General features: G+C 50.7%; 1 protein-coding gene across 5 annotated transcripts in view; it reads left to right on the top strand.

The window, feature by feature from the left end:
- The window catches only part of LOC138251940 (programmed cell death protein 4-like), a 359,042-nt gene that overhangs the window by 302,265 nt on the left and 32,336 nt on the right, over nt 1-24,441 (top strand). For all 5 annotated transcript variants that reach the window (XM_069205725.1, XM_069205696.1, XM_069205706.1 and 2 more), the window contains exons 2-5: nt 11,552-11,611; nt 13,769-14,046; nt 22,496-22,593; nt 22,870-22,983. In XM_069205725.1, coding sequence (XP_069061826.1) covers nt 13,782-14,046; nt 22,496-22,593; nt 22,870-22,983 — 477 coding nt within the window. In that variant the 5' untranslated portion in view covers nt 11,552-11,611; nt 13,769-13,781. The remainder of the gene's footprint in view (nt 1-11,551; nt 11,612-13,768; nt 14,047-22,495; nt 22,594-22,869; nt 22,984-24,441) is intronic.

Genomic DNA, 24,441 nt, shown 5'->3' with positions numbered 1-24,441 from the left:
CCTCAGGACACCCTCACCTCCCTTTACATCTACCCACCCGAGCCCTCAGGACACCCTCACCTCCCTTTACATGTACCCACCCGAGCCCTCAGGACACCCTCACCTCCCTTTACATGTACCCACCCGAGCCCTCAGGACACCCTCACCTCCCTTTACATCTACCCACCCGAGCCCTCAGGTCACCCTCACCTCCCTTTACATCTACCCACCCGAGCCCTCAGGACACCCTCACCTCCCTTTACATCTACCCACCCGAGCCCTCAGGACACCCTCACCTCCCTTTACATCTACCCACCCGAGCCCTCAGGACACCCTCACCTCCCTTTACATCTACCCACCCTGGACCCTCAGGACACCCTCACCTCCCTTTACATCTACCCACCCTGGACCCTCAGGTCACCCTCACCTCCCTTTACATCTACCCACCCGAGCCCTCAGGTCACCCTCACCTCCCTTTACATCTACCCACCCGAGCCCTCAGGACACCCTCACCTCCCTTTACATCTACCCACCCGAGCCCTCAGGACACCCTCACCTCTTTACATCTACCCACCCTGGACCCTCAGGTCACCCTCACCTCCCTTTACATCTACCCACCCGAGCCCTCAGGTCATCCTCACCTCCCTTTACATCTACCCACCCGAGCCCTCAGGTCATCCTCACCTCTTTACATCTACCCACCCCGAGCCCTCAGGTCGCCCTCACCTCCCTTTACATCTACCCACCCGAGCCCTCAGGTCACCCTCAACTCCCTTTACATGTACCCACCCCGAGCCCTCGGGTCACCCTCACCTCCCTTTACCTCTTCCGACCTCTGAGCCCTTAGGTCACCCTCACCTCTTTACATCTACCCACCCGAGCCCTCAGGTCACCCTCACCTCCCTTTACACGAGCCCTGAGGTCACCCTCACCTCCCTTTACATCTACCCACCCGAGCCCTCACGTCACCCTCACCTCCCTTTACATCTACCCACCCCGAGCCCTCAGGTCACCCTCACCTCTTTACATCTACCCACCCCGAGCCCTCGGGTCACCCTCACCTCTTTACATCTACCCACCCCGAGCCCTCGGGTCACCCTCTCCTCCCTTTACATCTACCCACCCGAGCCCTCAGGTCACCCTCACCTCCCTTTACATCTACCCACCCTGAGCCCTCGGGTCACCCTCACCTCCCTTTACATCTACCCACCCTGGACCCTCAGGTCACCCTCACCTCCCTTTACATCTACCCACCCTGGACCCTCAGGTCACCCTCATCTCCCTTTACATTTACCCACCCGAGCCCTCAGGTCACCCTCACCTCCCTTTACATCTACCCACCCGAGCCCTCAGGACACCCTCACCTCCCTTTACATCTACCCACCCGAGCCCTCAGGACACCCTCACCTCCCTTTACATGTACCCACCCGAGCCCTCGGGTCACCCTCGCCTCCCTTTACCTCTTCCGACCTCCGAGCCCTCAGGTCATCCTCACCTCTTTACATCTACCCACCCCGAGCCCTCAGGTCACCCTCACCTCTTTACATCTACCCACCCGAGCCCTCAGGTCACCCTCACCTCCCTTTGCAACCTTGAGATGATTTGCACATAATTTAAGGCTTCCCTATAGATTGAGGCTGAGTGTTACCACTCTTGAATTACCGCTCACCTTGCCCTCTTCTCCGCGAGAGCACCTGCGTGGCCTTCCCGGGAGCGACTGAAGCCCTTGGGAATGAACGCCCTGTAGGGTCGCTCCCTGGTCTGGAGATGAAGCTGCCTTTGGCCTTCAGTTGGACTGTTCCTTCTTTCTGGCATGCCTGCTTCTATGTCAGCGGGGTGTCCGGGCTCACAGGGACCAGGGGAGGGGGTTACTGACCCCTTCCAGATCCAAGGCGTTCCGGCTTCTCTGGACTGAGTCCCCACAGTCTTCGCAGCCTGCCCACACTCAGTCCTTTTCAAGCTTTTAATGTTTGGTTTTGAATGTAGCTCCTCGAGTCTGTGATCACTGCTGGAGAGCCAAGTGCAGCTCTAGGGTCCAGTGATGCTGGGTTTGCAGCGAGCATCCTTTTCCGGATTCGCATGATTTCACCATCTAGTGTTTGGCTCCGAAATGGTCTTTTTGTTTTGTTTTGTTTAGTTTTTTTGTTTCTTTTCTTCTTCTCTTTGGGTGTCGTCGAGTACCACTAGGTGGTATGTCCACCCTGTGTGTGGCTCCGAATATTGCTGTGCATAGTCGTCAACTTCAGATTATTATTTTTTTCGTCACTGGGTCTGGAAGCAACAGCATCTCCGAAAGTCTTTGGAAACATTTTAAACTTTGTTTTCAAGGAAAACATCTCACCGAAGACCGTGAAGAATTGCCCCCCCCCCCCCCCCCCAAGAACAACCACGCGGTCGGAGGGTGAGGCAAGGGTGGGACATGGACAAAACGCCCTTTAAATTATGCCCGAACTGCCACCTGAAGGGCTTTATGTAGGTAAATCTGGTTGAAAAAGTGTTGGCCTTACAGTATTAAAACTCCAAGTGGTAGGATCATTGGTCTATATGTCGACATAAAATATCTTTCCCTCCATCGCCGAGAGCGTCCATCTTCCCCAAGGATCACTCTTCAGGGACTTCTTGTAAGCCAGTGTCAGTCGCTTGCATCAACAATTGGCTTTTAGAAAACTAAAACTGTTTTCAGTTTCCTAAGAGACTGAATAAAAACTGACTGTTCGCAGAGGGTTCTAAGAGGTGGGAGCGGAACTGTTAGATTCAGAAGGAGCTGTGGTCAGACGCTAATGGGCTGTGTCCATCTGCCACAGACCTCTGAGCAGGTAATACTCCTCACAGTGAGATCCCTGCCTTGCAAACCACTAACAAACAGTCCTGAGAGTTTCAAAGGCATACATTGAGGAAAGCGAACGAGATTGGCTTAGCACTGAGGGTCTGGAGATGAAAACCCCAGCACCCTCCCTGCAGATTTCAGAAAGAAACTCCAGATCTGACTGATCGATGGAGGCTTGGCACCCTCAGCGCCCAGATGCCTCTAGGAGTGACTGTGCTGCGCTTTACAAATGCTGACTGATTGAAACTGCACATCAGTCTCCACAGCAGGAGAAAGTACTGGTCAGACCAGACCTGCCTTAAGATGTCCATACATGTACAGATCACCTCACATTCAGAAACATGCTCTAGTCTACAGTACTATTCTGTGTCTCTCAGGCCACCAGATATTGTGCGCAAAATACCCCTCCCGAAGTGATTCATGCGCAATGTCAAATAAAATTAACAAAACAAACAAGCATTGGCTGCAACAAGCGCATAGAGCTTCAAAAGAAGAAAGTCGCACTACAATGTGGATCTGCTGGTGTTTGGAAGCGTCTCGATGCCCTCCAGCTGCCCCGGCCAGTGATCCTGTCTTCCCTCCCGTGGTCTCTTCAAGGTCACTGTGTCCACTCGGGCCTCCCCTCATCCATGACTCTGTGTCTGCTGTGAGTTCTGCCTCCCAGCTCCGGCTCTGCCGTCCAGGTGAGTGCGGATTTACTGCTCCACGTCTGTCCCTTCACGCCGCCCATCACAGGGTGCAGAGATCTGCACTTAAGCAAGTCTCTGCTTGATAGCGCACTGAGTCCTGAGATCCTGCTCGTCATCGTTGTGAAGGGTGATACTGTGTTACTCTCTAGTGTCAGAAGCTACTACTTAGTGGGAGACTTTAATACTTTTAGCTTACTCTTTTTGTTCAGAGCTGCTCAGTAAAGGAACTGTTTACTAATCTGTGTTCTGTTTCTCTGGTTGAATTGATCTGTAGCGCCTCATGCCCCTGGTGAGGCGCTGGAGAGTTTGTGGGCAGGTAGCAGCTACACCGTGAGTCTCCTGTGGTTGGAAGAGTGTCTCTGTCTTCTTTGCTTGTGTAGTCTTTTGATGTCATTTGTGAGGGCCAAGGTTGTGCCTTTCATGATTTATCGCAGCGCCTTGACGTGAAGCCGAAGCACTAGAGCAGATGTATGTCGCCACAAGTGCACTGCGGCCCTCATGCATGTTTGTGCTGGAGGGCAGAGGAGGCCTCCACACGCTAGAACAAGCATGAGGGCACCTGAGCCTACATGCGCCATGCATGGGTGGAGATCCCGCCATCTTAAGTGTCTGGTATCACACAGTGCATCAAGCGCCCCTCGGTGGTGTCTCCATCTGTTGATTCTAGTATATAAGCAAGGGTGACAGTGGAGCAACCCATGTGGATGGGCAGTACACCGCCAGCCTGGGTGCAGGAGCAGCCCACGTGGATGGGCAGTACACCGCCAGCCTGGGTGCAGGAGCAGTCCATGTGGATGGGCAGTACACCGCCAGCCTGGGTGCACGAGCAGTCCATGTGGATGGGCAGTACACCGCCAGCCTGGGTGCACGAGCAGTCCATGTGGATGGGCAGTACACCGCCAGCCTGGGTGCAGGAGCTGTCCATGTGGATGGGCAGTACACCGCCAGCCTGGGTGCACGAGCAGTCCATGTGGATGGGCAGTACACCGCCAGCCTGGGTGCAGAAGCTGTCCATGTGGATGGGCAGTACACCGCCAGCCTGGGTGCAGGAGCAGTCCATGTGGATGGGCAGTACACCACCAGCCTTGGTGCAGGAGCAGCCCATGTGGATGGGCAGTACACCACCAGCCTTGGTGCAGGAGCAGCCCATGTGGATGGGCAGTACACCACCAGCCTTGGTGCAGGAGCAGTCCATGTGGATGGGCAGTACACAATCAGCCTTGGTGCAGGAGCAGCCCATGTGGATGGGCAGTACACCACCAGCCTTGGTGCAGGAGCAGTCCATGTGGATGGGCAGTACACAATCAGCCTGGGTGCAGGAGCAGTCCATGTGGATGCGCAGTACACAATCAGCCTGGGTGCAGGAGCAGTCCATGTGGATGGGCAGTACACCACCAGCCTGGGTGCAGGAGCTATCCATGTGGATGGGCAGTACACCATCAGCCTGGGTGCACGAGCAGTCCATGTGGATGGGAAGTACACCACCAGCCTGGGTGCACGAGCAGTCCACGTGGATGGGCAGTACACCACCAGCCTTGGTGCACGAGCAGTCCACGTGGATGGGCAGTACACCACCAGCCTTGGTGCAGGAGCAGTCCACGTGGATGGGCAGTACACCTCCAGCCTTGGTGCAGGAGCAGTCCACGTGGATGGGCAGTACACCACCAGCCTTGGTGCAGGAGCAGCCCACGTGGATGGGCAGTACACCACCAGCCTGGGTGCAGGAGCAGTCCATGTGGATGGGTGTCTATGACCAGTAGAAGGAGTGGTCCCGATTAGGTTGGTGTCGTCCATGGCCTGACCATCCAGGCAGCAACATCATGGCCGCCTGGAGGTGTCTGATGTCTTTGGTGGGATGACTCTGTCACTAGGTACCTGTGGTATTGTTCAGGGCAAAAGCTCTACTCTGGTTTCGTAGCCCACCCTGTTTGAAACGCTTGCCATGCAATCTCATCTCCTAGCCTGCAGTAGCTCCATAGTGTTGTACACGTGGTGGTAGGCCACAGCTTCATGTGTGGCACAGTTCAGGCTGGGTGCAAGGTGGTAAATGGCCAACCTAGTGGTACCGGTCATAGGTCCTTCACCCATTACCGACAAGGCGGTCGTTGGGAGTGGGTAGAATTCAAAGGCATGACTCTTTGCAGCACTATAACGTGGTCCACGTAAGTCAAAGCGCTTGATTTACCAATGTCTAAGTACATTTCACTGTGTGGCAGGGGTCCAAGGCTGGCAAGTGGTGCTCCTGTTTTAGGGTACAGATTGTATTCCATTGGGCCTGGTGCTCACCCCATCTTTCAGTCGGAAGGGGTGAGGACTCCTCTTTCAGTGAGTCCTGGCTGCATTGTCTGATGTACATGTCTACTCTGTTTCCTGGCTGTTTCCAGGAGTCACAGGCAGCTGAGAAGGACCAACCTGCTGTTCATTTTACCAAACGGGCCTCCGGTTGTTGGGGTCGGAGGGCTCACCAGCAGGTTGCTGTAGCCCCGTTCACTCACTAGGATTGCTCCCCCCCCCCACCTACTTCAGTGCCTCCCCTTAGCGGGGTGTGCTGTTTGTCCCCATGACAGTGCCACCGGTGGGTTGTCTCAGTGCCACGTTTCGATTCTTGATCCTGGCCCTTGGCATGTATCCAGTCCTCGTGAATGAGGAGGCGCCTCCAGGCTGCTGTGAGACGATGCCAGGTGTCGGGCTGGCCCGGGCACCAGGGTACAGGGTCCAAGGCTGGTGCAGCTCTGCCGGACTGTGGCACCGGGTGGTGGTTACTGGAGGAGGAGGACAAGGTAGGAGTCTGAGATAGTGGCCCTGAAAATCACAAGCACTGGTGTTGTGCAAACACTGCCTTGCCCAGGCCCGCTTCTGTACACAAGAGCCAAGACATAGTAGGTATGTTTGCTCCATTAATACACTCGCCCAGCCGGAATGCTCTTGTGCAGTTATGGTGTCAATTCAAACTAGGACGTAGATAAACGCCAGGAGATCACTTGCTTACTCGCTATATAAGCATTATTATTATATCAAAAAACACTATATTCTAACTTTTAGTTTCTTTCAGGTTTATCTTACAGTACATTTAACACAAAAAACAGAAGGTGGGCATCTAGGTGCCTTATCACAAGACCTTCTAAAATGGTTTGCTCTGAGATACTAAAAAGGTGCTGGGACCCTGGGTCAGCGTGTGGTAATACAGGGCAGCCTGGGCTCTTCTGCAGTGTTAAGAGGGCCCTACCTACTCCCACACTGGGCCAGGAGCTGCATTGGGTGGACCGGGAGCCCTCTCCTAGGTGGGGAGTGAAGCGAGAATGGAGCGGTGGAGCAAGATGGACACTGATAGCGATGTGGGACTCATAAAATGTATAGAGTGGAGCTCATAACATTTCAAGCCGAGCGAAGGTATGGTAGTGCAAAAGAGGCCGGAAGGAAGGCTATTTCCATAATCCATCCTTTCAGTCTGAACCAGCAAGTCCTTCGCCAAAATGAACAGCCATGTACATTGTTTTTTGTTTTATTTTGTGAGCTCCAGTCATGTCAGCGCACTGGAGGTGTCGCCCTTCATTGGCGTGACAGAGCAGAAGTGCGCTCCCGTGTAAAGAAGAGAGCGCAGTGTGTTTACTTCCCTGTAGGAAAATGGCTCCCTGTTGCAGTTACCCCCCACTTTTTGCCTGATACTGATGCTGACTTGACTGAGAAGTGAGCTGGGACCCTGCTAACCAGGCCCCAGCACCTGTGTTCTTTCACCTAAAATGTACCATTGTTTCCACAATTGGCACACCCTGGCATTCAGATAAGTCCCTTGTAAAAGGTACCAGTGGTACCAAGGGCCCTGTGACCAGGGAAGGCCCCTAAGGGCTGCAGCATGTGTTGTGCCACCCTAAGGGACCCCTCACCTAACACATGCACACTGCCATTGCAGATTGTGTGTGTTGGTGGGGAGAAAAAGGCAAAGTCGACATGGCATCCCCCTCAGGATGCCATGCACACAAAACACTGCCTGTGGCATAGGTAAGTCACCCTTCTAGCAGGCATTACAGCCCTAAGGCAGGGTGCACTATACCACAGGTGAGGGCATAGCTGCATGAGCAATATGCCCCTACAGTGTCTTAGTCTATTCTTAGACATTGTAAGTACAGTGTGGCCATATTAAGTATATGGTCTGGGAGTTTGTCAGCTCCATAATGGCTACGCTGAACACTGGGAAGTTTGGTAACAAACTTCTCAGAATAATAAAGCTTCACTGATGCAAGTGCTGAATTTATTACAAAATGCACACAGAGGGCATCTTAAAGATGTATTTACCCAATCCTTCAGTGCAGGACTGACTGGTCAGTGCCAGCCTCCCACTGAGATGAGTTTCTGACCCCATGCGGTGAGAGCCTTTGTGCTCTCTGAGGACAGAAACAAAGCCTGCTCTGGGTGGAGGTGCTTCACACCTCCCCCCTCCAGGAACTGTAACACCTAGCAGTGAGCCTCAAAGGCTCAGGCTTCGTGTTACATTCCCCCATGGCACTCTAGCTAGTGGAGATGCCCGCCCCCCGACACAGCCCCCACTTTTGGCGGCATGTCTGGGGAGATAATGAGAAAAGCAAGGAGGAGTCACCCCCTCAGCCAGGTCCACCCCTAAGGTGACCAGAGCTGAAGTGACCCATTCCTTGGAATATCCTCCATCTTGTTTTGGAGGATTTAGCCCAATAGGATTAAGGATGTGCCCCTCTCCCCAAAGGGAGGAGGAGCAAAGAGGGTGTAGCCACCCTCCGGGACAGTAGCCATTGGCTAATGCCCTCCAGCCCTAAGCACACCCCTAAATCTAGTATTTAGGGGCAACCCTGAACCCAGGGAAACCGATTTCCTGATGACCCAACGAGAAGAAAGACTTCTGACCTGAAAACCCAGCAGAGAAGGAGGAGACGACAACTGCTTTGGCCCCAGCCCTACCGGCCTGTCTCCAGATTTAAAGAACCTGCAACAGCAACGCATCCAGAGGACTGCCCTGCAACCCAAAGGACCAAGAAACTCTAGTGGACAGCGGGTCTGTCCAAGTCAACCAAGAAGAAACCTTCTTTAAAGGGACTCCCACCTCACTCATGAAGTGTGAGTCCCCAACACTCTGCCCCCGGTCCGTGTCCAGAGAAACCAAAATTACAGCGAGGATCCCTAGGCGACTCCCACGGCGACGCCTGCAGAGAGAATCCAGAGGATCCCCCTGACCCCGACTGCCTGGTTACAAAGAATCCGACGCCTGGAAGAAGCACTACACCTGCAGGCCCCAGGCCTGGGAGGAACCAACTACCGGTGCAGGTGTGACCAGCAGGCGGCCCTCATCTTTGCCCTTTCAGTGGCTGGCCCGAGAAACCCCACTGCCTGCATCGCCAGAGTGACCCCCCTCCCGGTTCCCTCCAGTGATTTTAATCACAAATCCCACGTTTGCACTGTGCACTCTGCTGCCCCTGTGCTGCTGAGGATGTATTTTGTGTGCCTGTTTGGGAAACTTCCCCCTCCCCCCCACCCCGTGCTCCCCGAGAACGCAGGTACTTACCTGCTAGCAGACTGGAACCGGAGCACCCCTAGTCTCCATAGGCACCTATGTTATTTGGGCCCCATTTTGACCTCTGTACCTGACTGGCCCTGTGTTGCTGGTGCTGGGTGTTTGGGGTTGACTTGAACCCCCAACGGTGGGCTGCCTATGCCCTGGAGACTGAACTTGTAAGTGCTTTACTTACCTGCTAAACTGACTTGTACTTACCTCCCCAGGAACTGTTGAATTTTGCAGTGTCCACTTTTAAAATCGCTTATTGCAATTTTCTGCTAAACTGTGTACATTACTGTTTTAATTCAAAGTTCCCTATTTACCTATGCTAAGCACCTTACAATTAATGTACTTACTTGAATTCTGAATATTGTGGTTCTAAAATAAATTAAGAAAATAATACTTTTCTACATAAAAACCTATTGGCCTGGAGTTAAGTCTTTGAGTGTGTGTTCCTCATTTATTGCTTCTGTGTGTACAACAAATGCTTAACACTACCCTCTGATAAGCCTACTGCTCGACCACACTACCACAAAATAGAGCATTAGTATTATCTAATTGTGACACGATCAACCTCTAAGGGGAACCCTTGGACGCTGTGCACACTGTCTCTCACTTTGAGATAGTGTATATACAGAGCCAATGTCCTACACTCCCCCCAACCTCCTTTTTTTTGTTTGTTTTTTTGTTGCAAGAGTGACCACTGTCCTTTTACCTTGTTATGAGGGACTGACTGTGGTGGCAGCATGAATCTCTATTTGGTGGTGCAGGCCTTTTATGGATGGGGGTTGGGGTGGAGGGATGGGGGAGTGGTATGTGAGAGGGGGTTGGCAGCACGGCTACATGACCTTGACAAGCATTGATCATGATGGGTTCATATCTTACCGCACCCCCCCACCCCTGTTAATTTGGAGGGTTATTAGAATATTCAACATTAATAGAGCCTCTTGAAAAAAAGTATTTTCACCTTCTTTACTCCATAAAAGATTTAAAAGGGCACATGGGCTACAAAAGGCCTTCGGCTACCTACCTAGTGTTTAACCTGATTCTGCAGGCTTAGTCAGTCTATATTCATAAGCACCTGTAATCTGTTTAAGGCACTCACCACATAACCACAGTTGTACTTCAGTCATTTACAGCAAGTACTATTGGTGCTAGCCCTCGGACAACAAGATAAAGACAACGGTTCATCATAACACAAAGGATCTTACATTTCCATTCATATAAAGAGTTGTAATTGCAAAATAACAATCTCTGATTTTGCAGATTTTAATAGATCAGGATTGGTGTCACTGTCCTGAAAACTTAAGGCGCCTGAGACTCCTGCCAGCCCTGTGTAGTATGGCATGAATCACTTCTGCCGCACTCAGCTTTAACTTTCAAATGCTAATCTCCACACCAAGCAATGTACAAGGACATTGTAAATATAGATCAGAAAGACAGTGTGGCATTTAAAACAACTAAAAGGAAACAGTTCAAAACGGTTTTCTGATGATGTTACTGTCTATACATTTGTCCATGATTAGCTCACATAGGTGGCAAATTTCACACTTGTAAAACCCTGGTTGGTTGATTGTCAATCGAGGAAGCTGAAGGTAAAGGTGAGATTAGGTGCAGGTGTGTTGGTGACTGCTGCACTCTCTTGTGCCCTTAGTTATTAAGGGGTCACTTGTACACAAATGCGGATAAGCGTTAATGATCTTTGGCAATCATTCACTACCGACTATTCTACTGTGCCTGGTCCGATTTGATTATTTTTTATTCATTATCTGTTCGCTTACGCTGGTACTTGATATTTTGAAACGTTGCCCTTGGAGTGCTAGCACGATAACTTCTTGTATTACATTTTCTTCAGCATGTCATTTGTTTTTCAGAATGGTTGTGCTTCTCTTGTAAGAGCTTGCCATAGGGTAGGCTTTACTGGGAGGTGAGCTTGTTTTTCAAAACTAGTACTTAAAGTGTCCCCTTCAGCATTAGTCTTCAAGTCCAGGCTCTCCCCAGTAGTGCTTGCAGTAAGAGTAGGGAAAATGCAACTGTATGATTGTGTATCAAAATAGCCACATATTCTGCTTGTGTCTACTACATGGAGCTCTGTGCCGAACACATATGGTTTATGTATCCTGTCTTGGACCGATAACGTATCCTCATTCTGATCTGGACCCTGAGTATACAACCTCTCAATGACCTCTTGCAAGAGAACTGTGCATCTTGAGCCAGGCTACCGCGAGGCAGTGTGTAATAAGGTCTGTCGGGAAGGAAGCAGGAAAGAAATATCTTGCGGTATTACATTGTCACAAGTTCAATTACAAGAGTTAAAATGGGAGTCGGCCAGGTGCATAAAGCTTCAATGACCTTAGGATGGGCTCCTAAAAATGTGCCCTTCACTTGCACACGTGGACTAGCCTTGCGCAACAGCCATGCACTGATGTTTAAATTCCTGGCTCTGTTATCAGTTTATTTTTGCTTTTCTCCAAACTACTTTAGGTAGTAGTTTAATCGAAACAAACATTTGACTTTTCCCGTTTCCCTCCACAGATTGTTATCCGTTGCTGACGAAAGATCTTCCCTCGTAATTCCTCATCAGTCCAGACCCAGGTAATGCTGCTGCCTGCACCCTTTGTCCTACAGCTTTGGTATCGTTTAGTATATATTTGTGAAGCGCAGTCCTGTCTGGCTCAAGAATGAGATGCTTTGCTTCCAAGGTCCCCATTTCAAATTGGTCTTGACACACCAGCAGCAAAGGAGTACCGTACCTCACCGCTCCAGCCTTCTTTAAAGTTCTCTGACCTGAGCTTAGACACAGCTGACAGTGTGACAGTTCAGACTATTTAAGGCCCTCAAAGCTATCGGAATGCCTTGGAAGGCAGGTGTTAATGCTACTAGATTAATAGATGGCTATTGTGCTCATGCACACATTTGGCAGACAGTGCCACCATGTGGTAGACTGTTATAAGCTCAGGTGCTTAAGAATTAAGTGCCGGTGCCGAGCACCGGAAACTATTCGCTCAAATTAAGCACTGCTTTTAAAGCGTACCTCATCGTCATAAATGCACGTGCCCTCGCTCCAGCGCTGACGTTTCTACACATTTAGATTCAGAACTAAAAAATATTAACATCATAGATTTGAAAAGGGATCTTAAGGGAGAAGTGGAAACCTTGAAATATACGAAATAAACATTATCTAAGCTGAGCTGGATTTACCCCTTAATTGTTTAACCCACAATGGTGATAGAACAGCAGAGATATGGAATACCAGAGATAATAGATTGAATCAGCAAGAACATGGCAGAGTAATGTATGCAGTCACAAAGGCAAGGAGTCCTAAGCCTGAAGGTAATAGTAATGAAGCTACTAAGTTTGATGAAAAGTTTTCTAAAACATTTTAAAGTAGGTGCAACTGAGATTGCATGAACTAGAAAGTCTCAGGGTTTGAGGTAATTGAATTATTGGAAGGGTCAGACTTTCTAAGGTTTTTATAAACCCAGTTCACAAAGATAACTGTAAAAGTGTATCTCAAAGTACTTCTTGTATTCCCCCCCCCCCCCCCAATTCTTACAATGGGTGTAATATTAGCAGGAAAGCAACACCCGGAGAAGGTTTCTAGTCCCAATACTGCACCGGTTTGAGTTTTTATTTAAAATCTTTCTATTCCTGCTGCAGCATTTCACACAGTGTACAGCTGGGCTCTGTGGGATGGGAGGCAACTCAGAGGGTGGTCCTTTCCTGTTCTAGAAGGGCAAGTACTGCCGCCCATGGTAGGAGTAAATATCTGACCTAGTGCAGGGTGAGAGAGGGTCGGGTTTCAGGGTGTATACTTCCACAAACCTACATGGTTATGGGTGGTCTCGCAAATACTAATCCCATTTTCGCTCCTACAAATCCCTGCGTAATTTTTGGCTGGCTTAGGTGGAGCTGTTTTCTGTAAACGGACTGTTATGACTTAAAACAAGATTAATTAATTGAACTGAAAACCAGATCTGTCCTTCCCGGTGAGGGCCATTTGAAGAGATTGTCTCAAGCTGAGGCAACTTAAGAAAGGTCCCCTTGACTCTAGAGCTAAAGAGTCTCTTTAAATCACTGCCTTTGAGTCAGAAAATAAGTCATGTGAGGATGGTCCAGATCTTTGTGGTGTTCAACTGGCTGACTGTTCAAATGTTAGCCTGCAGGTTGTGTTATTGCAACAAATCCTACAAGCTTACAGGATGCACAAAATGGGAAAACCTGGCTTGTTGGACCGAGATATGCAGATGATGCTAGTGTTTGTAGGCTGTTCATATGTTCTGAAATTGTGGAGTTTTATCAGAATAAGCATCCATAAGGAGTCTGACTGTGTTTACTGAAAACATATATCCCTATAAACTTAAAGGGTTCTTTTTCTTTAAAATACTTTCCAGTTGTTTGCCCTGTTTGTATTAATATTGTAGTATATTTTTTACTTTGAGAAGCTATATTCTTAAACTGTATTGCTTTCTCTGAATGCCCTGTTCATAATCAGTGTACCTTATGTATGTATTGAGAAATGGATCTTTGAAAGTTTTTTTTTTTTTCATTGAAACGGAATATATGTCCTCTAACCTTCCAGACTTTGTTCCTGGGTGGGTGTGTGGCAAGTTGACTGCTGGCATCCAAGCTGATGCCCGGCTGTGTCAGAGTGCCAGTGAGCCAAAACCCTCTGTAAGGGATAGATGTTGTTAGGCTCAGATCCCCCCACTACCATCACCCCCATCTCATCGCTGAGCCTTTATCCCTTAGGTAACTGAAGAGAATGGGATCTGGAGATGAGGAATTGGAGGAGGAGATCATTGATGGAGAAGTGAACCCAAACTGGACCCCGCAGGAGAAGGAGCTGCACGAAGCTCGCATCAAGGCGAAGGCAAAGCGTCGCCTTAGGAGGACGTCCTCTCGCGACTCCACACGGGAGTCGCTATCGGAGACCGGTGAACCTATTGAGACCGACCAGCTTAGCCCCAAAGGAAAGACCCATGACCGGAAGTCGCGCATGGGAAAGGGACGGGGACTCCCCAAAAAAGGTAAGCCTGCACACCATGTAGGTAAGGCAGAGGGTAGGGTGAGTGTTTGGTGCTCCGGCTCAACTTTCTGCAAGAAAGTCTGCCTTCTGCACAAAGGGAGGTGGGTTTAGAAGCTCTGGATATGGCCTGGAAGTGTTGTCGTCTCTCTCAGTTTATCTGGCTATGTCATGTTCTACAGGTTGGCGGGTTTGTTGGTTTTTGGTTGGCGAGTTTTGTTGGTTTTTGGCTGGCGAGTTTTGTTGGTTTTTGGCTGGCGAGTTTTGTTGGTTTTTGGCTGGCGAGTTTTGTTGGTTTTTGGCTGGCGAGTTTTGTTGGTTTTTGGCTGGCGAGTTTTGTTGGTTTTTGGCTGGCGAGTTTTGTTGGTTTTTGGCTGGCAAGTTTTGTTGGTTTTGGTTGGTGGGTTTGTTTGTTCGTTGGGTTGTTGGTTTGGTTTGGTTTCTTGGTTCATTGGTTTGGGTTGGTTTGTGGCTTGCTTTCTTGATTTTGGTTTGTTGGTTTTTTGTTGGTGGTTTCATTTGTTGGTTGCCTCTGCTCAAAGCATATGAGCTTTGCAAACTCCCAGAGCCTGCCTCTAGATGCAAGGATGTTATCACGGCTCGATCTCTGCAGGAAAGCTGTGCATGCATGAAGCAACATTTTGCTTGTTTCTAAGCGTGAGTGTCGCAGGCTGCGTTGAAGTAGTGTTACAGCAGTAATAGTGCAGTGTATGTAAGAATAATGGGAAGGGTGTGTGGCTGGTACCGTGTTCATAGCTTTATTCAAGTTGTTGCAGTTCATCATTTTTGAAGGTACATGTGTGCGAGAAAAGCTAGTGTTAGTGGCATTCATTTTTGATGATGAAAGGTTTTAGCTGGTTCTGGGTTAAAGAAGTTTGATTAGGTCTGGCCTACAGACCCCAATAGCTGTATCATTAGCCTTGTGTAATAAAAAAAATGGAGAGGCTTTGCATCAACACACCTCATCTGCTGGTCTGTTGAACTCATTTTACTCTGCCCACTGCAACATACAGCTTGACGCAAAGGGTCTCTCCTCTGCAGGCGTTGGGTCTCCTACTCTGAGTAATTGGCCGGTGCCTTGAGCCAATGCCAGGGCTGCTGAACCAACTCTTGAATTTAACAATGCTGTTTTCTTTATCGCTTATCTTTTTGTCATCTTTGTATGTTTACCTGTGTCTTCAGATTAAAGTAAATTAAAGACAGTGGTACTTATTTTTACACCCAGAACAATCGTTTTCCAGTGATCTACATTACAACTTTGTTTATTTTTATTTTTGTGGCATATGCTCAGTCCAGCACTATTGTCTTTACCACTGCTTGTTTTGAAGTTAGTGTTTTCCTTCTGTTCCTTGGGGGCGAGGGGGGGTATATTGACCAGTGTCATGCAGCCCATCACACTGCCATTGCTGAGGATGGGTGCGAGGTGAGGCTCTTCCTGTCTAAGTTGAGGCCTGGATCCTCCAGCAAGCAGGTTAGATTAAGCCCTGGGCATTCTCTAAGGTTAGGTTGAGGCCTGGATCCTCCAGCAAGCAGGTTAGATTAAGCCCTGGGCATTCTCTCAGTAAGGATAGGTTGAGGCCTGGATCCTCCAGCAAGCAGGTTAGATTAAGCCCTGGGCATTCTCTAAGGTTAGGTTGAGGCCTGGATCCTCCAGCAAGCAGGTTAGATTAAGCCCTGGGCATTCTCTAAGGTTAGGTTGAGGCCTGGATCCTCCAGCAAGCAGGCCAGATTGAGTCTTGGGCATTCTCTCAGTAAGGATAGGTTGAGGCCTGGATCCTCCAGCAAGCAGGTTAGATTAAGCCCTGGGCATTCTCTAAGGTTATGTTGAGGCCTGGATCCTCCAGCAAGCAGGCCAGATTGAGTCTTGGGCATGCTCCCTTTACGGTTAGGTTGAGGCCTGGATTGGATCTTCTCTGGATGTGAGGGCTGACTCCTTTCTTCCATTGCACACTGGAACAAGGCCTGGTTTCTCCTGGTGTCGAAGTACTGAGGTGGAGCTGTTGTCTAACATCTCCTATTGATGAGTTCATGTTTAATAGTGATTTTTCTTTAGCATAAAGATTCATGCCTAGTAAACAACCCTGCAGATGGAGCTGCTCTCATTTGCCATCTAAGCATGCAATCCTGGCAGCGACTGCTGACTGAACCACTCTAGTTTCTTGTTCGGGGCTCAGTACGTGGGTACCTGAGCCTCCCATTGCAGGTTCTTCCTAAATGTGAATCTGCTTTTGCCATCGATTTAACAGAGGGCTGCAGAAGGCCTCGGGCCTGGGAGATGCTGTGAGCTTCGGACCTTGTCCTGCACATGGTGGTTGCCGACAGCCTTGTAGTGCTGCCACGGTATATCCGCGTGTACCTTACAGGCTGCATGCAACACCTGCAGAGCATCAGAGGTACCTTACTGGCCCATTTCACTCATAATTGTGGCTCTGTCTTCAAACACATTCCAATCTTTACCTGTTAATGACTTCACCTGTGCATGACTCCAATCCAGTGAGTGCATAAGAAGCTTACAGCATAAAACAACCACCTGTTCCACCCTTCCCTCCCTCGTGCTCCCCCCCTCAGTGCATTATACCCTCATGCACCCCCCTGTGCCTTATTCCCTCTTCCCTTCCCCCCTCAGTACCTTGTTCCCTTTTCCCCGTGCCTTGTTCCCTCGTCACCTCCCCCCCTCAGTGCCTTGTTCCCTCGTCACCTCCCCCCTCTGTGCCTTGTTCCCTCGTCGCCTCCCCCCCTCAGTTCCTTGATCCCTCATCACTTCCCACCCTCAGTTCCTTGTTCCCTTGTCGCCTCCCCCCTCAGTGCCTTGTTCCCCCTTCCCCTCCCCCCAGTGCCTTATTCTCTCTTCCCCTTCCCCCTCAGTGCCTTGTTCCCTCGTCACCCTCTCCATTAGTGCCTTGTTCCCTCGTCACCCCCCCCTCTGTGCCTTGTTCCTTCGTCACCTCCCCTCTCTGTGCCTTATCTCATCCCTTCCCCCCTCACTGCCTTGTTCCCTCGTCGCCTCTCCCCTCATTGCCTTGTTCCCTCGTCGCCTCTCCCCTCATTGCCTTGTTCCCTCGTCGCCTCTCCCCTCATTGCCTTGTTCCCTCGTCGCCTCTCCCCTCATTGCCTTGTTCCCTCGTCGCCTCTCCCCTCATTGCCTTGTTCCCTTGTCGACTCCCACCCTCCGTGCCTTGTTCCCTCGTCACCTCCCCCCTCTGTGCCTTGTTTCCCTCTTCCTCCCTGTCAGTGCTGTCCCCTCCCCCCTCAGTGCGTTGTTCCCTCGTCCCCCCCCTCAGTGCGTTGTTCCCTCGTCCCCCCCTCAGTGCGTTGTTCCCTCGTCCCCCCCCTCAGTGCGTTGTTCCCTCGTCCCCCCCCTCAGTGCCTTGTTCCCTCGTCCCCCCCCTCTGTGCCTTGTTCCCTCGTCGCCTCCCCGCTCAGTTCCTTGATCCCTCATCACTTCCCACCCTCAGTTCCTTGTTCCCTTGTCGCCTCCCCCCTCAGTGCCTTGTTCCCCCTTCCCCTCCCCCCAGTGCCTTATTCTCTCTTCCCCTTCCCCCTCAGTGCCTTGTTCCCTCGTCACCCTCTCCATTAGTGCCTTGTTCCCTCGTCACCCCCCCCCCTCTGTGCCTTGTTCCTTCGTCACCTCCCCTCTCTGTGCCTTATCTCATCCCTTCCCCCCTCATTGCCTTGTTCCCTCGTCGCCTCTCCCCTCATTGCCTTGTTCCCTCGTCGCCTCTCCCCTCATTGCCTTGTTCCCTCGTCGCCTCTCCCCTCATTGCCTTGTTCCCTCGTCGACTCCCACCCTCCGTGCCTTGTTCCCTCGTCACCTCCCCCCTCTGTGCCTTGTTTCCCTCTTCCTCCCTGTCAGTGCTGTGTCCCCTCCCCCCTCAGTGCGTTGTTCCCTCGTCCCCCCCCTCAGTGCGTTGTTCCCTCGTCCCCCCCCTCAGTGCGTTGTTCCCTCGTCCCCCCCCTCAGTGCCTTGTTCCCTCGTCGCCTCCCCCCCTCAGTGCCTTGTTCCCTCGTCGCCTCCCCCCCTCAGTGCCTTGTTCCCTCGTCGCCTCCCCCCCTCAGTGCCTTGTTCCCTCGTCGCCTCCCCCCCTCAGTGCCTTGTTCCCTCATCGCCTCCCCCCCCTCAGTGCCTTGTTCCCTCGTCGCCTCCCCCCCTCAGTGCCTTGTTCCCTCGTCGCCTCCCCCCCTCAGTGCCTTGTTCCCTCGTCGCCTCCCCCCCCCTCAGTGCCTTGTTCCCTCGTCGCCTCCCCCCCTCAGTGCCTTGTTCCCTCGTCGCCTCCCCCCCTCAGTTCCTTGATCCCTCATCACTTCCCACCCTCAGTTCCTTGTTCCCTTGTCGCCTCCCCCCTCAGTGCCTTGTTCCCCCTTCCCCTCCCCCCAGTGCCTTATTCTCTCTTCCCCTTCCCCCTCAGTGCCTTGTTCCCTCGTCACCCCCCCCCTCTGTGCCTTGTTCCTTCGTCACCTCCCCTCTCTGTGCCTTATCTCATCCCTTCCCCCCTCACTGCCTTGTTCCCTCGTCGCCTCCCCCCCTCAGTGCCTTGTTCCCTCGTCGCCTCCCCCCCTCAGTGCCTTGTTCCCTCGTCGCCTCCCCCCCTCAGTGCCTTGTTCCCTCATCGCCTCCCCCCCCCTCAGTGCCTTGTTCCCTCGTCGCCTCCCTCCCCTCAGTGCCTTGTTCCCTCGTCGCCTCCCCCCCCTCAGTGCCTTGTTCCCTCGTCGCCTCCCCCCCCTCAGTGCCTTGTTCCCTCGTCGCCTCCCCCCCCTCAGTGCCTTGTTCCCTCGTCGCCTCCCCCCCTCAGTTCCTTGATCCCTCATCACTTCCCACCCTCAGTTCCTTGTTCCCTTGTCGCCTCCCCCCTCAGTGCCTTGTTCCCCCTTCCCCTCCCCCCAGTGCCTTATTCTCTCTTCCCCTTCCCCCTCTGTGCCTTGTTCCCTCGTCACCCCCCCCCTCTGTGCCTTATCTCATCCCTTCCCCCCTCATTGCCTTGTTCCCTCGTCGCCAGATCGCTTTAATGCAGGGTTCGATAGTTAGCAAAAATACAGCGACACTTGTTACTGCGCTATAACCGGCTCTTTGCAAATCTGGTCCGGACCCCTGTCTCTTGCTTATTGCTATAGTTGGATGTTAAACTGGTACTAATGGGGCGCAACCAATGTCCATACAGTGTTACCACGTTTAAAAATGCAGAAATAATGAAACTATTACAAAATGTGCCACATTATGCCGCGTAATTTGTTTCTTCTTGATGCATAATTTACTCAACCCTGCCCCATAATTTGGACCTCTCCTGCTGCATAATTCCGGCATCTCCTGCTGCATAATTCCAGTGGCCCAGATGGGAAATGCTTAATTTCTGTGGTTGTGTTTTTTTTTATTTTTTTCTTCAAAACGTTAGGTGAATTTCTCACTGACAACACTAACTGTAACATTACTTTTAACTTGTTATTTTTTTATTTTATTTTTTTATTTTATTTTTATCAGATATACAATATTTATCTCAGTACGCATCCTCCTGACCACGCAGAGGTCTCAAACAATGGATTGTTAGGGCTCCTACCCTTTGTCAGTGTAGCACTTTATTCAAAGATGGGTGGTGGATTTTCTCACATCTTTCTCTAGTGATTCTGCAGGTAACGGCTGCAGCTGACACAGAGTTTCGCCTTTCCTCTACTGCGAATGCCCTTTAGAATGAACATTATTCACCCTCTGGAAAAAAGTGAGAACTTTCCAGGAAAATGTCAAAAGATGGTGCATTTTTTGTAAAAAAAAAAAATTTTTGCACAGCTGGATTAGTTCTCGCCTCTAGCTTAAATGGGATGTGTAACTAGTTCGACAGGTAGCGCCACCCTTGTGCCGCAGAGATATTACAGAAAGGTCGGTGTGTTATTGTAATTGTCCATGGAGACAAACCTTTTTAACTGAGAGTAAATGCTTTGAAATTAATGTTCTAAAAAGTTACTCGGCTTTCTAACTCTTGGTGTGTTGTGTGTGTGTGGTTTTTTTTTTTTTTTTGTTAATTTTTATTCAGCTTTTTCAGCTTTGTTAGACCTGACAGGCTGAGGTAGTGTTTTCCCAAACTTTTTTGTTTTTTTCCTGTAGGTTTTGCTGAGTCTCTCTTAGTGGCCTTAAGGGTCTAGGCACTTTCCCACTGTAAGTACTATGAAAGTGCGCACGCCTTTCCTACATTCGTTAGGAAATGGTGTTTACCGGTATGTGCGCCCTGATGTTCTTAAACATGTGTCCAGCCTGTCATAGCAGGCCCTGTGTGTGTTCACTTGTACCTATGGTGTTCTTAGACAATGGTGCAGTCTGTCATAGCAGGCCCTGTGTGTGCACCTAAGGTGTTGTTAGACATGTGTCAAGCCTATCATAGCGGGCCTGGGTGTGCGCACTAGCACCTATGGTGTTCTTAAACATGTGTCCAGCCTGCCATTGTGAAGTCCCTTTTGTGACGCTCTGCATATTTGTTGTGTGGGAGTGCTTTGCGCATTGCCTCTGTGATAAGCCTGGCTGCTCAGTGCCAAGCTACCCAAGGGTTAGCGCGGTTATTCAGCAAGTGTAGTCACCTCCCCTGACCGGAGTGATAGCTTCTGCCTGGCTCGGGCCTCACCTCAGCCAACCATCCCGCCTCCAACAAGCTTATAGAGTAACACAGGAGGCAACAGACTGCAACTAGAGGCCATACAGGAGATCTTGACAAGGCACTTGACACAGCATTTGAACTTGGGCCATAGTGAGCGATCCGTTTCCCCCACACACCCTCATGTTTTCAGGGCCACCCCCTGGATTTGTATATCAGCTCCAAGTTTAGCACACCAGTCCATCGCGGCTTGCCAGTGTGTGTGTGGGGGGGAGACGGGGGGCACCAGTGTTAATCTCAAACCTTCTATGTGAGTTGCATAGGATCTCGTCTTCAAGCAGAGGGTGGTGCAGCTTTAGCACACAGACGCCATTCTAGGGACTGCTCAATATCCCAGACCTCCCCCTCAACCTAAACAATTGGGGTGCTCCACTGATGCCCACTATAAGTGGCAGTACCACAGTGTGATGCCAGGTGCAATTGGGAGTGTGCCATGATGCCTGGTATAACTGGCAGTGCCCTCTGTGATGCCTGGTGTGATTGGCAATGCTCCGCTGATACCTAGTACTAGTGGCAGTGCCCCCTGTGATGCCCGGTGTAACTGGCACCGCTCCGCTGATACCTAGTATTCATGGCAGTGCCTCTACCATGCCCAGTGTGAATGGAGAGCGAGCCACAGAACCTCCTCGGTGACTTAAAACCTCACCCATGTACCTCACATTTTCCAGGGCTGGAGGGGAGGCCCCCACCTGCTGTGCTGCATCTTGGCGCGCGCAGCTTTTTCTGTGATTATTTATCCAACGTATAAAGTTAATCGTAAACTTTTATATGTTCCAGCATTAGGGAGGCGTAGGCAGCTTCAAGTCGCTTCTGAAACTTGTTAAACAAGATTGTTCTTGAATGGGGAGGGGACTGAAAGGCAGTATTTATTATCTAGCTAGTTGGAACCTATGAGAGCTGAGGCGGAGATCACCAAATGGTGCCAGTTACTATGTGATGTGTAACTGGTACTCGTGGAGTGCCCATCTTGGCTCTCTGAAAGCGCATTACTGCTGGTTCGAGCTGCCCCACAGCTGTGGAGTTTGTGCAGAGTATGGGCTGCAGTTCAAATGCAAGCACTGGGCCCTGATGATTTGGGAAACCTTTGTGGGGGGTGAAGGGTGGCACAACGGATTATGAATGTGGTGGTGTAACTAATAGTGTGGTTGGTCGTTGGCCCGGAGATGAATGCAGTGCCAGGAAAGTGGGGCACTGGGGCATGAGCGTGGGCCTTTCAGAGCTAACAGCGAAGGGATGGGCAGTATATGGGTTGTATTGAAAGTCACTCGATGCCAGTGAGGTGAACTTTTGCTCCGTGTTGGTTGCAGAGAAAATGAGGAAGCCGACAAAAGACCATCATAATTGTCACAATCCGCTGCAAGATTGAGGATGTGGACCTTCTGGTGACCTTGGTGCCCAGATTTGATGTTTGTGTGGCAATTGATGTGTCTGGAAGTCCTTGTGGATGCTAGTGGGCTGTATGTTGAAGGGTTTTAACCAGGTTGCTGGATGCAGGAAATGGTTGATCGTGGTTCAGGGCTTCAGAGTCCATTGTGGCCTTTCGTTTAGCTGGATTTTGGGGCAGTGGTTAGTTCGAAGAGTTCTTAAAAAGGGAGGGAGGGTTTGAATCTCGTGGGTGTCTGACACGTGGATAATTTTGGACCTACTTGGTTCATTTCACCATAAAGTCTCTCAACACCGACCCAAAGGCTTTAACAGTAGCTAGAGCTGTGGTTATCTATTTGTGTCCCTCAGAAAGTATCTGGTGATACTTCTGTTTATTTGCTCTGCAGGTTTCCCCTTCTTACCATCCCTGATGCATGTGCTTGGCTTCTCCTGCAGGTGGTGCTGGAGGGAAGGGTGTCTGGGGTGCCCCCGGAGTGGTCTATGGCTACCAAGAGCCGGATGCCCATGACCCCAACTATGATGAGTCTGCCCAGGTAAGCTGCCCAGTATCACCCCCACCCAGGTCTCTAAATTCTGTGCCCTTGCAAACTTTAAGGACACTGCCTGCAAAAAAGGAGCCTCCCACTTCCCAACCCCCCACCCAAAGTAGTGTCTCCTGCCTCTGTTTCAAACCTGTGCACTGCTCTGTCCCTTTCCACTTCCAGGAAAGGACATGGTCAATATTTGCTAATTGGGGATGCTCTTGTTTCAAGAAACTTCTTGCAAACAACATGAAAATTATGTGTGTGCGTACTCTATGCCTTCTCCAGGGTGACACGGTGTACCAGAAGGTGGTGCCAGAGCTGGACGAAGGCGACCTGGAGAAAAATGTGCACCCCATGGTGCAGGAGTACTTTGAGCATGGCGACACCAGCGAAGTCATAGTGAGTATTTGTGAACCGTGAGGCGGAGGTGATGGTCTTTGGTGAAGATGTACGACTGCGTAAATGGCCTGGGGGTCCCCGTAGAGGACTGGGCATCAGTGCATGCTGGAAAGGCGAGCAAGCGTTGGTTTATGAGCAAGTGATGAGAGAGAGGCTAGCAAGTCGAACATGAATTCAGGACAGATTTAGGACTCGTCACCAAGCTTAGCTTAGGAATGTGTTGAGTGATGGTGGATAAACCTGCAACACGTGACGGTAAATGTCAGAGTGGTTAGAAAGACCATTAATAATTTAGAAGAGGTGTATGCTCCAAACCGTAGTTTCTGGTCGTCCGTACATTAGAGGGAGGGCAGTCGTAGAGTCGTAAAAACAGGAAGCTGTTAGTGACCAACCGAGCCGGATGGCGGGAAAGAATTATCTAACAAAGGAGCAGTTGAACATGCGCAATGCCTGAAGGAGGAGGAGATACGATGCACGACATTGAATCTAAAACCTCTCGAGGAAAAACAACATGCAGACTGGGGCCCCAACACAAGATGGCAGAAGTATGCATAGCATGTGAATCTGCAGCAATACATGCTATGATTAGATGCTTCCAGGGTAAGTAACATACTCCAAATGTGTACTGTAGCTGTAATTCCATGTGGGATAATGCACCTTGTGGAATCTCAGGGAGCCATTGTGCCGATCTGTGACTGCACGAGATGATGGGTGGTTGCGATAGCGCACCATGTGGAATCCCAGGGAGCCACTGTACTGATCTGTGACTGCACGAGATGATGGGCGGTTGCAATTAATGCACCTTGTGAAATCTCAGGGAGCAGTTGTGCTGATCTGTCACTGCACGAGATGATGGGCGGTTGCGATAATGCACTTTGTAGAATCTCGGGCGGTTGCGATAATGCACCGTGTGGAATCTCAGGGAGCCACTGTGCTGAACTGTGACTGCACGAGATGATGGGCGGTTGCATCTGTACCACTACCAAAGAAGCATCGGGAGGCGGCGAGTAATACTGTCCACTGCCATGGGATGGCCTAGTGAGTATGGGTCCGTGCGTAAGAGGCGCTGGAGGTGACATGGCGCGTGTGAGGGTCGGGAGAGTGAAGGGTGCACTGAGGGTCTCTATGTCCTGGACTGGTGAGGAAGGCCTGATGCCAAGCAGTGCGATGTGAAGTAAAGTTGTGAGAATGGGAGGTGTGTGAGGTGTGAATGTGGTCTCGCATGGTGACAGCATGAAGGCTTCGCAGTCGAGATGACCCATCAAAACACCTTTTTACATATGGGGCGAAGGGAAGGTTGAAGCATCTCTGACTGCTTGACCCAAAATAGACCCCACCTTGGGCGAGCTGAGATGACAGACGGCAAAAGGTGTTGCAGGTCCCAGAAAAGGCTTTCTGGGTACAGCCCTACAAGCTAGCAAACTGTGTCAAACCCATGCAAAGAATATCATTAGCAGA

This window comes from Pleurodeles waltl, chromosome 1_1 (assembly GCF_031143425.1).
Source record: "Pleurodeles waltl isolate 20211129_DDA chromosome 1_1, aPleWal1.hap1.20221129, whole genome shotgun sequence".
NCBI classification, from domain to species: domain Eukaryota; kingdom Metazoa; phylum Chordata; class Amphibia; order Caudata; family Salamandridae; genus Pleurodeles; species Pleurodeles waltl.
The sequence above is the reverse complement of the archived record's forward strand: the minus strand, read 5'-3'. Positions and strand labels throughout refer to the sequence as shown.